The 17,738-nt window shown below is 40.7% G+C and overlaps 2 protein-coding genes across 2 annotated transcripts in view; one reads left to right on the top strand and one right to left on the bottom strand.

Moving 5' to 3' along the window:
* Nucleotides 1-10,706, top strand: part of zgc:85777 (acyl-CoA/acyl-ACP dehydrogenase) — a 30,104-nt gene extending 19,398 nt beyond the window's left edge. The window contains exons 3-9 of the mRNA XM_012860204.3: nt 102-231; nt 1,528-1,634; nt 3,484-3,651; nt 4,428-4,601; nt 6,491-6,652; nt 8,902-9,052; nt 10,141-10,706. Coding sequence (XP_012715658.2) covers nt 102-231; nt 1,528-1,634; nt 3,484-3,651; nt 4,428-4,601; nt 6,491-6,652; nt 8,902-9,052; nt 10,141-10,231 — 983 coding nt within the window. The 3' untranslated portion in view covers nt 10,232-10,706. The remainder of the gene's footprint in view (nt 1-101; nt 232-1,527; nt 1,635-3,483; nt 3,652-4,427; nt 4,602-6,490; nt 6,653-8,901; nt 9,053-10,140) is intronic.
* bet1 (Bet1 golgi vesicular membrane trafficking protein) lies at nt 10,573-16,109 on the bottom strand. The gene is made up of 4 exons (XM_036145032.1): nt 15,923-16,109; nt 15,617-15,723; nt 15,448-15,504; nt 10,573-11,294 (listed from the first exon to the last, which is right to left on the bottom strand). Exons 1-4 carry the CDS (start codon nt 15,939-15,941, stop codon nt 11,139-11,141), a joined length of 339 nt encoding a protein of 112 aa, XP_036000925.1. The 5' UTR covers nt 15,942-16,109; the 3' UTR covers nt 10,573-11,138.
* Nucleotides 16,110-17,738: the final 1,629 nt, after the last annotated feature.

Raw genomic sequence — 17,738 nt, 5'->3', positions numbered from 1 at the left:
TTTTGCAGCTATTCAGTTTTCATAAACAAGAAAAAGGCAATAATCATAGACATTATGACAAACAGTGAGCACATCTTTAGTTTGTTTGCTGTTCTGTGCAGAGTACGGAGGGTTAGGACTCGACTTCAGCTACAGCGTCGCCGTGGCAGAGGAGCTGGGCAACATTCGCTGCGGAGGCATTCCCATGGCCATCGGTGTACAAAGCGACATGGCCACTCCCGCCCTGGCCAGGTAGTACCCTAACAACCCTAATTTACATGCTCTGACAATATTATTATTTTACAATAATATCATATTCTGACTAATCTGTACAAATAGGTGTCCCTGTTCTTTTTCACACCCCTTTCTCACAAAAAATGTCATTGTTGAGATACAAGCACTCTCTGAAGAGCTGCTTTTTGCTTAAAACAAAAAACACTTTTGCTCAATTTCTTTTCTATCCCCAGGCTGTACACTGTCATTTATTTGTTCTTTTTTTTCACTTAGGCATAATTTTACTGCCTTATTAAGGGTGTGAAGGACACCATAGTATGACAACATGAAGACTCCTGTTATACTTAAAGATATTCGACAGATTCACTGTGGTGTGAAATGCAAAAGCATTTCAGCCGGGCTGATTACACTTACCACACAGGTTTACAGTTTAAATATCACAGAAGAGTCACATTGCAAGATATTCATATGCGGGTGATTCGTGCACTTTTTTCCCCCAATAGATTATCTGTCTCCGAAGCATTAGTCTTCTTTTTATTATGGAAATGTTTAGCATGCTGATTGGTCTGTGCAGAAAGTGTCAACATACATAAATTAGGTAAACACTCTGATATTAAGCGTGTCTTCTTCTCATTCCACAAACACAGCTTTGTCCAAAGCACATCTTTGGCTCTGTGGAACATGTGTTTGCATTTTGGCAAAGCATTGTTGAGGACTGGACTTTTCTCCCGAGACGATCCTTAAAGATTAAAATCTGAAAGGTTTGAAGGCAGTGGAACATTCCCAGATACTTGCATGGGATTGGTTTGCAAAAATGTTCCCATATATGCAAATGAGAGGTTGTGGGGTTCTTCAGCAGGACATTGAATTGTAAATAAACAAAAATAGATGGTCAGAGTGTTATCTGGCGATAGCTGTATCCAGTATCAGTCCCACAACCATGCAGACGTGTCACGTGTTCCTGCTAAGTAGCAGCTGCTGTTGACACATTATAGAATTTGGGGGAAATGACAGTTGTAGTCTCAGGAGCTTAATTAGGACATGGAAGAAGTCTACGCCTGCAAAGGGGTTTATGTATGAAGGGAGCTGCACAAACGGCGGTAGCGCTTACCCCAGGAGACCTAATTTCTGTCCCTGTGGACCTGCAGTTGCTTCAGTCAATGTAGGCAGTCAGTATGTCTTCCCACAGTTAGGCAACAGCATTTGAAACGACTCCTGTTTCACTCGGCTGGCCGTCACGTTTTATGTGCAACACTAGCGTCCGTGCAGTTTCTTTTTTTTTTCATGCATCTCTGTGCGTGTGTGACTTGACAGGTTCGGTTCAGACGAGCTAAAGAAGGAGTTCCTGCTGCCCTCCATCATGGGGGACAAAGTGGCCTGCCTCGGTGTGAGTGAGGTCGGCGCTGGCTCTGATGTCTCAAGTACGAATTCATTCGGAGGAATGCTGTGATCTGAACTTGTTTTCTCCAACACTGTTTTGAGTTAAAAAAAAAAAAAAAAAGTCGGAATAGGCATTCGGCAATATAGAGTCCTAGTTCAATTCTTCTATAAAATCATTATGTATATGCTTTAAAATTCACTAGCTTTTAAAGAGTAATAAACTACACATCATCGGTGTTACATGGTCCACAGTAACGTTGTGATGGTGCAGTTTCCACCATCCATGTGTCCTGAGAGCAGCAGAGGTTTTTGCAGGACAGCCTCTGGCTTTTAAAGATCCAGCATATCTGACTCAATACGCAGCTATGGCCTTCAAAGTCTAACTCACCCCCATGTAAAAGCAAAAATCCCACCCCCAGACAAGTTTGAAAAACTCCCTCAAAGTGGGCGGGGATACGTGGGAACGGGACGGCAGGGGTCTGTGTTCAGGATGGGGGAGGAGAAGCCGCTTGATTCACCGTATTGAATCATGGAGAGTGAGCAGATGCTGGTAGATACGCCACGGTTCGGTCTGTTGAGGTGGGGGATTTTTCGCCCCCCCTCGTCCCCGGAGGTTGAGGGAGGCTTGTGAAGCTGAGCACTTTCAGTTTGAGCTGCTGGCTCAAGACGCTGACTCAGTGAAGCCCGAACCCGAGGCAGTGGAGGACAGGATCAGTCCAGTTATATATTAGATTTATTTCCCGCTTTGTAATCCAGGCGGGGTCACCGGCAGCATCATGATTCATTTGTAATGTGGACATGAAGCGCGGTTGATCTTCTCTTTGCTCTGACGGCAGCAGGCAGGTTTCAATACGAGGGAAGGCAGAGAAGGAGGTTCTAGGTTGGACAGGGGACATTGGCGCGTCTGCCTCCTGTTCGAGCCGATACATGGCGGCTGATCTGGGGCTGCCGCTTTCTTTCTGCTGGCCGTTGAAGCCGCGGAGCGCGAATATTCACCCCAAAACCAACGTCGCCGCGGTCTCATAGCAGCCCCTTCCCGGCTGCCTGAAGACACTGACGGCAGAGCAATTGGTTGCTTTCACGTAAATTTGCTAATAACGCATAAAAAGTTGTTACATTTCTTTCCAGTAGAGTTTTTTGGGGGGGACAAAACGCAACACTGATCTCTATGGACACACAAGATGGAGCTGTGTTGTTGTTTTTTTTTTTAAATGGAGCTGCTTTTATACCCCACAGCGTCGGAGCTACCGACGTCACTCTCTCTAAATTTTGTCACAGCTACCCAAACGATACAGATTCAAACTTCAATGCAAGACCAGCGTTTAGCCCTAGGAGTGGGTCACACTGAGGATTTCCGACACAAAAGCAGCATTTCAACAAACATGCTCTAATTTTCACAAAATAATGACCAGGATATGCAGACAGTACTATAAGTTAACAACCATGTTAACAGTTTATTGGCAAATAAAAGGTTGATTTGGGGCTGAGTTACCCTTTAAGTCAAATCTTGGTCCTTCTGTTGATTTTCTTCATGTGAAACAGTTAGCTGAAATGCTAGGCTAACGTCTTCATGCTTACTGGGTGTTTTTGATATGACTTGTTGATAGTGTTTGCTCCCTTACAGGTTTCTTTAGTTTTTACTTGTTACCATGAGAAGATCCTAAGGCTTTGATCAATATATCCTCAATAATTAGTCTTCTTTAAATACTTCTCAGGTTTACTTAGTGCCCTGTTAGGTTTGTTTCCCAGTATCGTCCCCTCTCCTTAGATTTAGTAAAGTTACAAACTTAGGATGGCTTTGCCTCTTTGTTTACACCAAAGTTGATTATCCCTTTCGTCATCTGTATCATTTTTGCAACATGACGCACGTTCAGCTGTTCTTTAACCCAGGTATTAAGACCAAGGCAGTGAAAAAAGGGGATGAGTACGTGATAAATGGTGGAAAGATGTGGACAACCACTGGTACCCAGGCTGACTGGATGTGCCTGCTGGCCAACACCAGCGATGGACCCCCACACAAAAACAAATCTCTCATCTGTTTACCCATGAACCTGCCAGGTAGGGTCATATATATTTTTATACATACATACATACATACATACATACATACATACATACATACATACGTACATCTATACATACTCCATCCATCCATTCCTCCATCCATCTATACATACATTCCTCCATCCATCCATCCATCCATCCATACATACATACATACATATACATTCATCCATCCATTCCTCCATCCATCTATACATCCATCCATCCATACATACATACATACATTCCTCCATCCATCCTTCCATCTATACATCCATTCATCCATCCATCCATCTATACATCCATCCATCCATCTATACATCCATTCATCCATCCATCCATCCATCCATCCATCCATCCATCTATACATCCATTCATCCATCCATCCATCCATCTATACATACATTCCTCCATACATACATACATACATACATACATACATACATTCATCCATCCATCCATCCATCTATACATACATACATACATACATACATACATTCCTCCATCCATTCATCCATCTATACATCCATCCATCCATTCATCTATACATACATTCATCCATCCATCCATCCATCTATACATCCATCCATCCATCCATCTATCTATACATGCATCCATCCATACATCCATACATACATATACATATAGATAGTATGAATTTTAGAGGTGATTATGTGGTTTGGTAATGATGTATATCAATTTTTAGGATGTTTTTAAATGGGATTAATTGTTTCGGAATATGAGATGTTTTTGTGTACATAACAAATCTGTTCCCTGTCTTCCCCCGAAAGGAGTACACATTGCCCGGAAGATTAGTAAAATGGGGATGTGGTCGTCAGATACAGCTGAGGTCTTCTTCGATGACGTCCGCGTTCCCTGCAAGAACATCATCGGCCAGGAAGGCATGGGCTTCACCTATCAGATGCTGCAGTTCCAGGAAGAGAGGCTCTGGGCCGTGGCCAACAGTGAGTGAAGCGTCCCGAATCGCTCTCGCTTCCTGAGAAAGATCCAATCACAACATTCAGCATCTCTGAAGTTTTCTTCTCTGCTTTTCCTTCGGTTCGTCGTCCTCTTTGGTATTTTTCTTTGGTTTTAATTAAGGTTTCACAAATGGGGAGTATGGGTCACGCAGGTTAAGCTCCTAATCTTTTGTAAAATAGTTGCTTAATTTTGTGAAACAAGTCTGACTCAGTGTTTTCTTGGCAGGCCGTCAGAGAGGCTTTTTTTCTAAATGAAGCAAACCGAAATGCCTTTACTGAAATGGATTGTTGCACATCCGTCTGTCTGACAACTTGCTCAACTTGCAGTGCTGTAGATCAGCAGAAAAGTTTCTATTTCCTCAACATCAGCACGAATGCCGTTACTTATTTGTGTTGCAGTTATTTATTTCAGCCATTCTCATTTCAAGCAAAGACGCAGCTTCAGTGAATGATAAAAACACAAATCAAGTGCACACATTTAAATTCCTCGTGGATTTTCTCAGGTCTACGTTTTCTTTTAAATGTGTACATACAGGAGGAACCGCATGACCTGAACTGTCCCCCTCAGCCGGTCAGGAACAACCCAGGTACCACCAAGGACCACAGCTATGATAAGCTGAAAGCTGCTGGAACCCCAGTGTTGCTGCGTACTATTACGTTTATTAAGACCAAGAGGGGTACAACAAAAAAACGAGCACATCCTTACCTTGAAGCTAGACTAAGATTAGCTTCTGCATTCTTCTAGAGAAGTGTTTTCTGGTCCGACGAGGCAAAGATTTAGTTGTTTGGCCTCCGTGACTAGGGAGATGATTGAAAGATTCAAGGCGATGCTTTGAAACATAAGAACAAAGTCTCACTGCATCAAGAGTCAAGTATCGTGGCGATACTGACTCGCCCCAATTGTTCGGTGCCAGTCAGAGTGTTGCATAGTGGGGGAAATCGTGAGAAAGGAGGGCCACGTTTGAGCTCTTGAACTTCCAGTCAGCAGCTAGATGGTTGCAACTGGGACATAGTAGATGTTTTTTCAGCTAGGCGATCCAAAATTGGGTTTGGGATCGATTACGGAGGCAAACATGAAGCTTCTGGATTGGCCTTGACCTAAACCGCTTAAAAAGATTTAATTTGCTGCTGGTGGTCACAAAAAGACAAGCTAAGGGACATTTAGCCAAAAAAAAGTGGATTTGTACGTCTATATTTATTAGTATTGCACCGATACTGATACCAGTATCGGACAGGGCCCTGATCCAGCACTAAAACGGTGGTATCGTTATCGGCAAGTACCAACAAATAGGGCACTGATACCGTTTTGATGTTTGTATGTCACTTGAATGCAGCCTTCTCTCTCCCGACTAGTATTATACATGTTATATAAGTTCATGAAAGTTGCACTATTTTGGCATTTGAGAGCCAAAACTCTGGGTTTAAAAGAGATTATTCAGTTATTAATGTAATTTTACTGTTGCACTACTATTATACATGTTATAATTTCACGAATGTTGCACTATTTTGGCCTTTGAGAGCCAAAAGTTTATTGTCACTATTGTCACCCATTCCAGGTAGGCAATAAAAAGTTCTACTACCCTAAGTAGTATGCAGTTCTTCATATATACACACACACATCAATTTTAAACAGATGGTATCGGCCAATACTGCACAGCCAGGTATCGGGTATCGGGGCCAAAAAATAGCATCGGCGCAACACTAATATTTATGTAGGATTAGACCACTGTGTGAATCAGAGAGGACCCAAAAGAAGCTAAAACTTGTGTGTCCGGTTCTTGTTTTTGAAACTCTTTGAAGTTGTTTCTTGCTATACAATCATTACAGACAAATCATTCAAACTTTTCCTCTTTCAATTTTGTCTTGACCTCCAGTCGTGACGACGATGGACAACATCATTCAGGAGACCATCAACTACACGCGGCAGAGGAGGATCTTCCAGCTCCCTGTCCTCCATCACCAGGCAGTTCACTTCAGGTTGGCCGAGCTTCAGACGGAGGTGGAGCTGCTCCGCTCCCTCCTCTACCGCGCTACAGGTACAGTCGCTTTACTGAGATGGGGAAAAAAAAAAGTAAAGGTCAATGTCAGCCGGAGGGTGTAAGTCACATCCTGACGCCTCTATCCTCTCTAAACCGAGTTCAGAGCAACTCAAAGAAAAGAACGAAGTCAAGAAGAGATGCTGTTTAATATTTCTGCAATAAAAACGGTAACATTCTGCTCATTTCAGCTGTTTTTGCAGGGCTCCTTATGAAGTAGTTAATTCATTTAATTTGATTTATTAGACTGCTTCTGTTTTAATGTCACCTCTGTTTTATAACAAGAAATCCTGTTTTATTAGGACAAAATAGAATCTATTTTATTTCCTTTATTTCTTGTTCAGAAAGGAATGAGGAGGAACTCTAGGAAATAATAGTCTGTCAGAAATGGACTCATTACAGAAATGTTGGGGGGGGAGGGGGTTCAGAAAAGAAGTGGTTATCCTAATTTTCATGCTTGCCTTCCCTTTACTGAATCAGCTCTTTTATTTTGCCTGGGGTTTAATAGAGTCTGCATGTATCATCTAATCACTGACGCATTTCAGTTTTTGGGTTCAAAAACGTAAACTCATTTAAAGATTCTGATTCGACCCACAGATGTATATGTAAAGCATTAATTTCTGTTCATTATTATGGCCTGAAACTAATTAAAACACAACATTTAGGTTCTGTTCTAAAAGTAGAATATTGTAAAAGACCAGTAAAGAGCCACTGGCCCACTGATTTGTTCAGGCGCTGCATTTTATGTGCACCCACTACTTGGCTGGCTCTCCTTTTGCATGAATTACTGCATCAGTGCTGCGTGGCATAGAGGTAATCCGCCTGTGGCTCTGCTGCCGTGTTAAGACAAACGCAGGCTCCTTTGACAGCAGCTTTTAGCAGTTCTCCATTGTTGGCTCTGAGGTTCCTCATCTTCCTCTTGACAATACTCCATAGATCATCAGTGGGGGGTTCAGGTCAGCCTAGTTAGTCAATTAGAGAGAGTGATGCTATGGTCACTAAAACCAGGTGCCGGTACACTAAGCAGTGTAGGCAGGAAAATGAAATCGACATCTCAGAGCTTGTCAGTGGGGCTGGACGATAATTCAGTAACAATATATATTAATCGATAGACATATAGCAATGATAGAAAAAAATCAATCAATAAAAAGGTCAGTAGAATAACAATTTTCTTTCCTTATGTTTTCTAGCCATGTTGATTAATACTACAGTCATTACATCCTCTCAACCAATCACAACACAGACCCAGGAACGCTCCGTCACCAAGCCCCGCCCCCTTCAAAGAGTTCAGAGAACAGCCGTTCTTTTTTTCTTTTTTAAAAACTTGCAGTTTTGGTAAAAAGTTGGTTGAATAAAGGGTTGAGTTTAAATTCAGTGTTTGTGTGTTCTGTATCTAAAAATAGGTTGCACTTAAAATATATGATTTAAATCTCTTGATAATTATCGATATCGATCAATTTGATTTCCATTTAATCGATGCACTTTTTTTCTATATCGTCCAGCCCCACTTGTCAGTAATGGTAAGCATGAACGGCTCAAAAAGTCGCCAGCGTCTCTGATTTTGGAGTCGATTCTATCTTATATTGAACATTTCTGAGAAGCAGAACATGGATTTTAATTGGCTCTAAACCACAGTTACCATAATTGAGAGAAATAATCGAGAACGGATCGTGTTTTAACTTGATAGAGACGCACGTGTGGAACGGACCTTTAAACCAGAACGTATGGAGAGTCATGTCATTTCTGCACATTTAAAGCCAGCATCCCCACAATCAGGACACACGGGGAGTGTGGGGCTCCCTCCTCATAGGTGCTGCTGTATTCCTATTAATACGTGGCTCCCGTCACATATTCACATCTGTGGTTTAGACACCGGTCAGGCAGGAGTCCAGCACCGATGTCTGGGTCCACCAGCATTCTGGCGCTTAAAACAAATTAATCGCGTTGGTACCAGATTACGTCCCGCTTTCCATGAATCAAGCATCTGCACCTGTTTGGCACAGGTCGCGTAATTATGCACCCAACCGACCAAATACTAAGAGACGGCGCAGCTCCCTCAGCCTTTTGGAGGTTCCCTACGATAAAAGCATCAGTGAGTAAAACCAAAGGCTTTGAATCAGTCCGAGTCAGCTGCTGTTGTCTCTGAATCTAAAGCGCGTTTGTTTAATGCTTCCTCCTCTTTCATGCTCTTCCACACTTTTGTATTACATTCTGCCCCCCCTTTTTTTTTTTTTTTTTTTGCCCTGCAGCAATGTACATTAAAGGCAACGACGTGACCAAGCTGGCGTCCATGGCCAAGTTAAAGGCCGGCCGCCTCGCCAGAGAGCTGAGCGACAGCTGCCTGCAGTACTGGGGAGGGATGGGCTACACCAGCGACGTGCCGGTCAGCAGATTTTACAGGTTAGACTGAAACGGCCGCCATGACGACTTCTCCTTCAGGTTTCAGATTCTGTGTGCCTGTTCTGATACGTCTGAAGACGCTCAGTGGAGCGGAGAGGATGTAAACTAGACATCTGCAAGTTCGTCCTCTAACCTGATGGATATTAATTTAATGCACTGCACAGCTACTGGCATCCCTGGTAGAGATGTGTGAAAATCCTGAAAGGAATTTCTTTTATTGCTTCAGCATGATCCTATACAAATTAGAAAAATACAACTTTTATTGTATTCCTCTTTTGTCAATCAGAATCCTGTCTTCTCTTATGCACGTTTTAGTTCACAGCTGCAGATTTTCTGCAGTATTTAGGTCTTGAGACTGAGGCAAACATTTGAAACGGATTAATTTCCTGCCTACAGACCCGATGGCGGCTCATTTTCACCTTACCGAAGAAAGTCCAAATAACGCCATGTACTTTAACAAGGCCCTTAGGAAGGGTAACACACCCATGGCATCACAGGTCCGCCACCGGTGCTAATATATTTACGTTTCCCATGCCAGACCCACCTGGACTGTTTGCGGATGAAAGGATCCATTTTAGTTCTGATCAAAGCTCACAGTTCTAGTAAAAAGTCCCAGAAATGTTTAGACCTTTCTGGATAAATATGAAAATGAGTGAAAATTATGAGAATATTTCAGTCACTTTAAAATTTGGTATTTAGTTTTATCCAATAATAGTGTTACCAACAATAAAAATGTATTCTAATAAAAATTCTGAGTGAAATGCTTTTGAAATACAAAAAAAAAAAAAAAAAAAAAAAAATCACAAGGCTTATTAAACTGTGACCTCTTTTTACCATTTTAGATACACATATCAGACGAGCTATTATGGTAGAGCAGCTTTATAAGAGCGGTGTGTTTTCTATGATAAGAGCATTTACACAAAGACAGGATTTTGATTGTGACTCATATACTTCAGACCAGGATTTAATATTTTACGCCATCCTTACATTCCAAGACACAAAAACTGTCATAGAAATTTTCAGTCTAAACCTCAAATCATTGCCCAAAAAGAGGTTTTCATGCCTAATTTAAAACGTGTTCTGTGCAGGGACTGCAGGCTGTTGTCGATCGGAGCAGGAGCTGATGAGGTGATGCTGGCCATCATCTGCAAATACATGGACACGCTGCCCAAGAAGTGATCTCGGCTCGGTGGCGGCTTCTCGCAGACTGATGTCTCACCCGTCCCGAAGGCGTGCTAATCATTAGATCACCAAAGTGCAATTCTAACATGTTTGTGCTCAACAATGAAGACTTTTTTTCTTTTTATTCATGATTTCTCTTCCCGTCTTCATAAGGTAGTTAGGCACTTAAGTTTTCCTTTCTCGTTTTAATTTAAGTGATACTTTTTTAAAGTGTTTATTTTTGTAGAATAAAGCTAAATAATAAATACCATATTAAACTAGTTTTACACATCATTGACAGACTGTAGGCAGATTTCCACATCAATTACGTGCTGATGAAACACACACACACTGACCTGTTCAGTACATAAAATTTGTTTATTTACAACATTTTTACATTAGATCTGAAACAGATATTGCTGTCATTAATCTGATGACTGTATATCCATTTTTTGGAGGTGTGGGGGGGAATAAACACCTATGGTAAATTGCATGTTCAGGGTGTGATTATTTTCCATTTATCACTTAACATTTGCTCTATTATAAGCATTTCCACAGACGTTGAATTCTACGTTTCCACAAACTGCATCAAGGTTCTTAGTGTTTCAAGTTAAATCTTGTTCCATCACTTTAGATTAGGCAGTTCTGAACCGTAGATAAATACTAACATGGCTTTAGGTACATAAACTGTACACAATTTATCAGCTCATTTATCATTTTAGGTCTTTTCCTTTCCAGGAAAAAAAAAACTATCACAACCCCAAACTGGTGGCTCAGACACTGAGCACGTAACATTGAATTATACGCGTTTATCCTTGTTCCTGCCTCTACGTCATCACCAATGAGTTGGTCTAGTGTAGAGCTGCATCAGACAGGAACTAAAGTTGTGGAAGCAAAGGTCCAAGTCCGAGCTGAATGCACCTTATCACCTCAACTTCATAAACCAGTAAAGAACAAAGAAGACAAAAAAGCAGAAGAGCAGCATGTAGCACAGCAGTTTGGTCTGGCTGCCTCTGGACAGCCGTTTGACTCTGCCGATAGTGGCTCCGAGCAGCCCGCCTGTCGAGTCAAAGTCCGAGTCCTGCAGAGGGGCGGGGGGGAGAAATAAGGCGGATTAAAACAGTCGGACATCCAGATCAGTCAAACCATACCACAGCAGGAACATAAACATCCCTGGAGCCATTTAGTACAACTTCCAAGTTCATTTATAAGACACTTTATTAAAAAAAAAAAAAAACATTATGCATATAAGATTGTAATACACAAAAGACCATAGAAGGTAACAAGGTACTTAAGTCTACAAAATTTAAAAAAAAAAAATGTAAAGGGGGAGAGAATGAATGTCTACTCATAATTATGGTTTAGAGTTTAAATTTCAAAAGCAGAAATAATTGGAGCCTTTCTAAAAGGCAGAGAGAGTTCAAGCACTACTCAGATGGCCTGATCTCCATCTACCAGTTAGGAGGATCTTGGGACAGCACAACTTAAAGCAGGCGACCTTTAGACCCCAAAGATCTGCAGGTAGTCAGACAGAAACAGAGGGTTGCCAATGAAATAACTTGGATGTCAAGAATAAAACATTTTCCTTACAGGAAGCCAGTGAAGAAAATCAAGCGCTAGGGAAATGTGAGACGAGGTGCTGCGTTCTGGTCCGGCTGACGGGCCTGAGGAACGCCAACAGGGAGTTACTAAATTCAAGATGGCATAAAGTGTGTGGATCAACCTTTTAAAAATAATTTTAATAGAAAACTAAGTGACAAAAACTGTTTTTTATTTTTTTTTTTTTTTTATGAAACCGTTATAAACGATTCAAACGTACCCAAGTCATGAAATTACCACTGGGTCCAAATATTATCAGACTTTTCTTTTCTTAAAGCCGCCAAGCTTTAATGTTTGCACAAAAGTCAAACTGTTTTTTTTTTTTTAATGATGAATGATTTTTTGAATGAAATGAATGATTACATTTCATAAGCAAACATATCTGGGTATCATCTGGATAGATATAATATTATAATAATATAATCAAAGAATAAAATTGGCCCAATGGAACCTTGTAGATCACCACAAAGGTAGGCGTGCTGTAGGAAAAACGGACGCCTCATCTCTTTAACTGTGCTCTGGACACTTTAGTATATTGGGTAATGCTATCTGCATCGGACAAGAGCACCTACCGTTGTTACGACTCCATCCAACATGCTGAATATTGCACCACCGTGCAAAATATGAACTCATGACACAATTAGGCCTTATACACTACTACTACTTTAGAAAGCACTTTAAAACAACAGCAGCTGCAACAAAGTGCTCTACAGACAAACATACCTTTTTATATTTCTATAGCAACCTTTTGCTTTTTTTTTCCATTTTAAATAAGAGCAAAAGCCTCAATATGTGTGTTAAAAGCCAAGGAATGAAAAAACCTCTTAAGGTGAGTTTTAAAAGTGGACAATAATGAGGCACATCTAACATGGAACAGCAGAACGGTCCATAACTTAGGAGCAGCAACGCTAAAAGCTCCGTCTCCTCTGAGCTCAAGTTTAGACCTGGGTACCTCCAGGAGCAGCTGGTCAGCTGACCTGAGGCAACGAGCAGGAGAGTGTGGGTGAAGCAGCTCAGAGGTACAATGGGGCAAGAGCATGTAAACTTTTAAAAAGAAATAAAAGAATCCTAAATGAACTCTAAAATGCACAGGGAGCCAGTGGAGGGAAGCCAGGATAGAGGTGATGTGCTCCATCCTCCCAACTCCAGGTAAAAGGAGAGCAACTGAAGACGCTTAAGAGACGACTGGCTGAGTCCACCGTAGAGAGCATTACAGTGATCGAGTCGGGTTGTAATAAAGGCATGAATTACTGTTTGGAAATGTTGCTTTAGGAGAATCGGCTTTATCTTTACCAGCAAAGTTTTCATCCACACAAACCCGGGTAAATCCCCCATTGACCGTCGTTTTAAACATGACAGATGCATAAGGGGCAGTGTACCTCAACGCTGAAACCTACGGCAGCAAAGTTGAAGCCCTTCAAAATAAAAGCGATGTTTAACAGCAATGTGCCTGTGTAAAACAGCTGACCTCCAAGCGCTTTGGAGCAGCAGGGCTTGTAAAAAGGCCTCTGGATCAGCTGAAATTTTTATAATGTTTCATTCACACTTTTACTTTAAAGTCTTGATTTTGAGATGTAAACAGGAAATGCTTTACCTGCGGAGGTAAGGTCAGTTGGAAATAAGCTACCAAAAAATGTCGAAGGTTAGTGAATGTGTCCAGTTCAACACCGATTCACCGATATTAACAGCTAATCACAACAATATAGAAATCAGCAAATCTTTAACATTTCATTCATTTTTTACTGCACTAAGGCCGAGTCTATAACAACGGCTGCACGTCAGCGCCGTGATGCGCCTTAATCTCCGTCTTTTCATGTACACACGCAGACTCAGAACCAGAGCGTTTCTAAATCTCCACTTTGGCCGGAGCTTTTAGGATCATTCGTTTTAAGGGATGTATAACTCCGTTTATGTGTGGCTGAGAGGCACAACCGCATAAAAATGTCTCATTTTTCCCAGACATCCTGCTACGTGTGGACTAGGCCCCGTTCTCAACACTCCTTTAGCAATAACAGTATGTGCAATGCTTTTATTGCATAGTGATTTTTTTTTAATATTGTGATGTTGTAAGAGCATGCAATGTTACACTGCTCCACAAGAGAGATTTGTTTAAGGTGAAAGCAGCAAAATGGCAGAGTGTCCTAAATCAGTGGCAAGGAAAAGGTCAGGAGCAGTTTCTGGCTATGAAGGGGATTTAAGTCAGAATGAATCATTTTAGGAATCTAATATTAATTTAAAACAGGATTTAAGTTGCACATACATCCCAATACATTTGTGAGAAATGGATGTTTTGAACAGGGGCTAAAATTTGATTGAGGTGGATTTTAGAAAGTTTTCATAGGAAACTTTAATCAAAATAGTCATCATTGTTTAGCAGTGAAGTAAAAAAAAAATGCAGTTTGTTAGCACTCCTTTTGTTAATTTATTGACGTCAATGATTAATAGTTGTTGGTTAATCAAGTGTCCGTACAAAATGGTATTGGGCAACGTCAATTGTTGGTTCTCAAAATGAGGTTAAGAGTTCAACTGATCAACCCAAAAATGTTTCATGGCTGTGTGAAAGAAACGTGTTAGATTGCTCTATACTTATTAGGGCTGTACGAGTTTACAAAACTGCGATATATTTCAACCATAATTGTGATTTAATTTTGACTATCACTGCATTAACCACAGGCAACAAAAATGGCCTGTAGATAAAGATGTTTGTAAACAGGGACTATTTAAAACAAGGAATGTTCTTAATTTTTCAGCATATCATTATTCATGAGAATAGCTTTGGGAGTTGGACATCAGTCCTTGTTGAACATAAAGTGCAACCAACAAACAAGTCTACGCATTAAGCAGTATGACCGCCCATTTATGTTATTGTGAGATTCCTGATAGTTTTTGGTAAAACGGTGTGATTACATAAACTCTAAAAGAAGTAATAAAATTAGATTATCTCAGCTGCACTTCTCTTCCCTTCCATGTGGAGGTGAACACACTCTTTAGACATTTTACCGACACCTAAAGGACGCGTCTTCTCCATTCATTGTTACATAGCCAAAAAGTGCAGATTTAGAAATTGTGTTGTTTTTTTTTATTACGATTATATTGCAAATGTGATTAATTATCAAGCCTAATACTTACGAATTTCACATTAAGTTAAATTTACAACTCATGTTGGTAGAGTACTGAACTTTTTTCATGACGACGCCACTGAGAAATTACCACTGGCTGTAGGTTTTTTTGGTGCACATTTTATGGGGGCCTGTGTGTGCAGCTTTTTTTCCCCTCTTGGCTTTAGTGCAGTGGGTGTGCTATGGGTGGGCTCTTCATCATTTCATAGCTCTAACACGAGTTCAGTTCAGAAGAGGTTGAGATCTGGACTGTTTTTTTTTTTTTTGTTTTTTTTAGTTTGTCATTAGTTGGCTGGTTGCTTACTTAATGTTTGGCTCTGGGAACTGTCAGTCAGCTCAGGCAATGCCCCGGCCACAGGTGACACATGTAAACAGGCTGACAACAAAAAAGGTAAGACACAGTGCTCTAAAATTAAAAAATATTCCCTTTAAAAAAAAAAATGGAAAGGAGAAAAACTACTTGTTTTGGCTTTTGTATAGAGAGCGGAAGTTTTAACAACATGAAGTGAAACTCACCATATCGCTCAACAACTGATTCTGCACCCTCACTTCGGTTCCGATCTCAATTGACAGCTGTGAAAGAAATAGTGTGTATTCCATTGGCAACATATGGACACCAAAATTGTTCCTCTACAAACCATTTTAAGTAGTGATTTGTGTTAACGCGTTGTTTATAGATATTTACACTCTTTAGGGCGCCGACTTTAGCCCTCAGTCCCTCCCGCAGCTGCTCGTTTTCCTCCTCATGAACGCTGTAGCCGCTGGCTACATAATGCCCGGGGCCTCCTTCACCTGCAGGAAACACAATCAACCATTACTGGGCTTTATTCTTGGCCTCTCTAGTCCCGCTAGGAGACTAGAAAACACAAAGCCTAAATAAGAGTTCACAACAGGTACGATCCTCTCAGACGGTAAACACGTTAGCTAGCTAGCTGGATAGCGAGCTGGACAGGAGCTCGGAAACTATCGGTTCTCATTTGGGTTTTCCTACCCAGTCCGGCGCGCCTCATCCCGACCCAGTGAAAGGAACGCTTCCCAATGTATGGTTGAAGTCTGGAGGAAAAAAGGATAGCGGCTAAATAAAGTCGGAAGCGACAGTAAACCGTTGCCCGGTGGGTGTAACGCCGACTTCCGTCACTGTTGGAAACGCCACGACATCATACGGTGGCCGACGAGGACGAATCTTCCTCAGCAAAGAGGCGTCTCGCAGAAACATGGACTCTTGTGATAATTATTACCGCTATAATAATAATAATAATAATAATAATAATAATAATAATAATAATAATAATAATAATAATAATAATAATAATAATAATAATAATAATATCACTTTCCTGTTGTCCTGTTTATTTCTTTATATATGTTTCTATAATCCCGAAACATGAGTATGACGTAGCAATTTTATTGTTGCCCACTTGAAGCAACAAGTTTACCACTCAACATAAAAGGCAAGACTTTATCATTGATACCATGTCAGTAGCCTGAACTATAATTTATCCCCGATTAGCCCAAGCTGTATGTAGCTATCAGAGATGGGGCCAATTCATTCCTTCCCAAGTCACAAGTAAGTTTCAAGTCTTTATAGTCAAGCCTCAACTGAAGAATAACAAGTCCTCAGGCGAGTCCTGTGTTTTATATTTCAGGTAATTAACAAACCAGAATGATTTGTCTGCAAACATGGAAGCCAGTAAGAGAAGCGGACCAGAAATAGAACAGAATATAACATCATATACCCATCCTTAGGGGTGGGTATTGCCAAAGAAGTCACGATTTGATTCGAATCACGATGCATCACAATACATCGCAATAATTCAAGTATCGTGAATATAACCTGAAACAAAAACATTGCGATGTTTTCAATGAACATTGTTAGAAAAACATACAGCCATTACCAGTGGCTGACTGGCTGTGTATGATCTGGATAGTGTTTTCAATTGATACATAACTGAAAGAAACTGAATTCATACATAGCTGTATTTATTGAAACGACTTTTGGAGGTATTGCCATGAAAATAAATATGACTGTTACTGGACACAAATATTACTATTACTGGAGTGGACACACTGACAAAAAGTGCTTAGGATTTATAAAACTTAAAATAACAAAATAAGGATGATCAGTGCTGTTTACATGGTCTCAGTTGTCCTTTAAACCAATGAAGTTGTTTTTGGCTGATGTTCGCCAACCATTCATGCAATTTTATTTATTTTTTTTAATTAATAATCGATACTTGGCGTCAAGAATTGATGCAGTAGATCGTGAAAATTAGAATCGCGATGCATCATCATGACGATTATTTTGCACACCCCTACCCATCCTGTGTTAGTAAAAATCCAGTGGGGTTTCACAGCAGCATGGCCATTGAGGAAAAGGCATAGCAGGCTGTCGTCAGTGGCAGGCTGTTGTGTATGTGCTATTCCAATTTGAAACACCAGGTGTGATTGTTACTTATTGCTCCTTTAAGTCAAAGTCGAGTTACAAGTCTTTTCTGATATAGTCAAGTCATTAAATCTGTGACTCAAGTCCAAGTCTAGTACTCCGGCTATGTACTGACTACAGGGCATTCAATAAAACCTCTTCTAGAATCACACCCGATTAAAAGGTGGGTTTTAAAACATCTTTTTATTTGTTTTCGGGAGCATGAGGGAGAATACCAGCGTGACGCTGTGAAGTAAAGATGTGAAGGAAAACTTAATTATGGGACCTGTGACAATGTAACCTAAAGAGTCTGATATTGCGATCCCAATCGTTGTGTTTGAGTGTGAATAGCGAGTTATACAGCGTTGCAGTATGCTGGCGTAGA

Source organism: Fundulus heteroclitus, chromosome 13 (genome assembly GCF_011125445.2).
Source record: "Fundulus heteroclitus isolate FHET01 chromosome 13, MU-UCD_Fhet_4.1, whole genome shotgun sequence".
Classification (NCBI taxonomy): domain Eukaryota; kingdom Metazoa; phylum Chordata; class Actinopteri; order Cyprinodontiformes; family Fundulidae; genus Fundulus; species Fundulus heteroclitus.
This window is presented reverse-complemented; position numbering and strand designations above follow the sequence as displayed.

Coding starts and splice junctions, on each gene's coding strand:
- bet1 (XM_036145032.1), bottom strand. Junction 15,505..15,616: donor AAGTCGGCGCCCTAAAGAGT/GTAAATATCTAT, acceptor TTTCTTTCACAG/CTGTCAATTGAGATCGGAAC. Junction 11,295..15,447: donor ATCAGTTGTTGAGCGATATG/GTGAGTTTCACT, acceptor GCCCCTCTGCAG/GACTCGGACTTTGACTCGAC.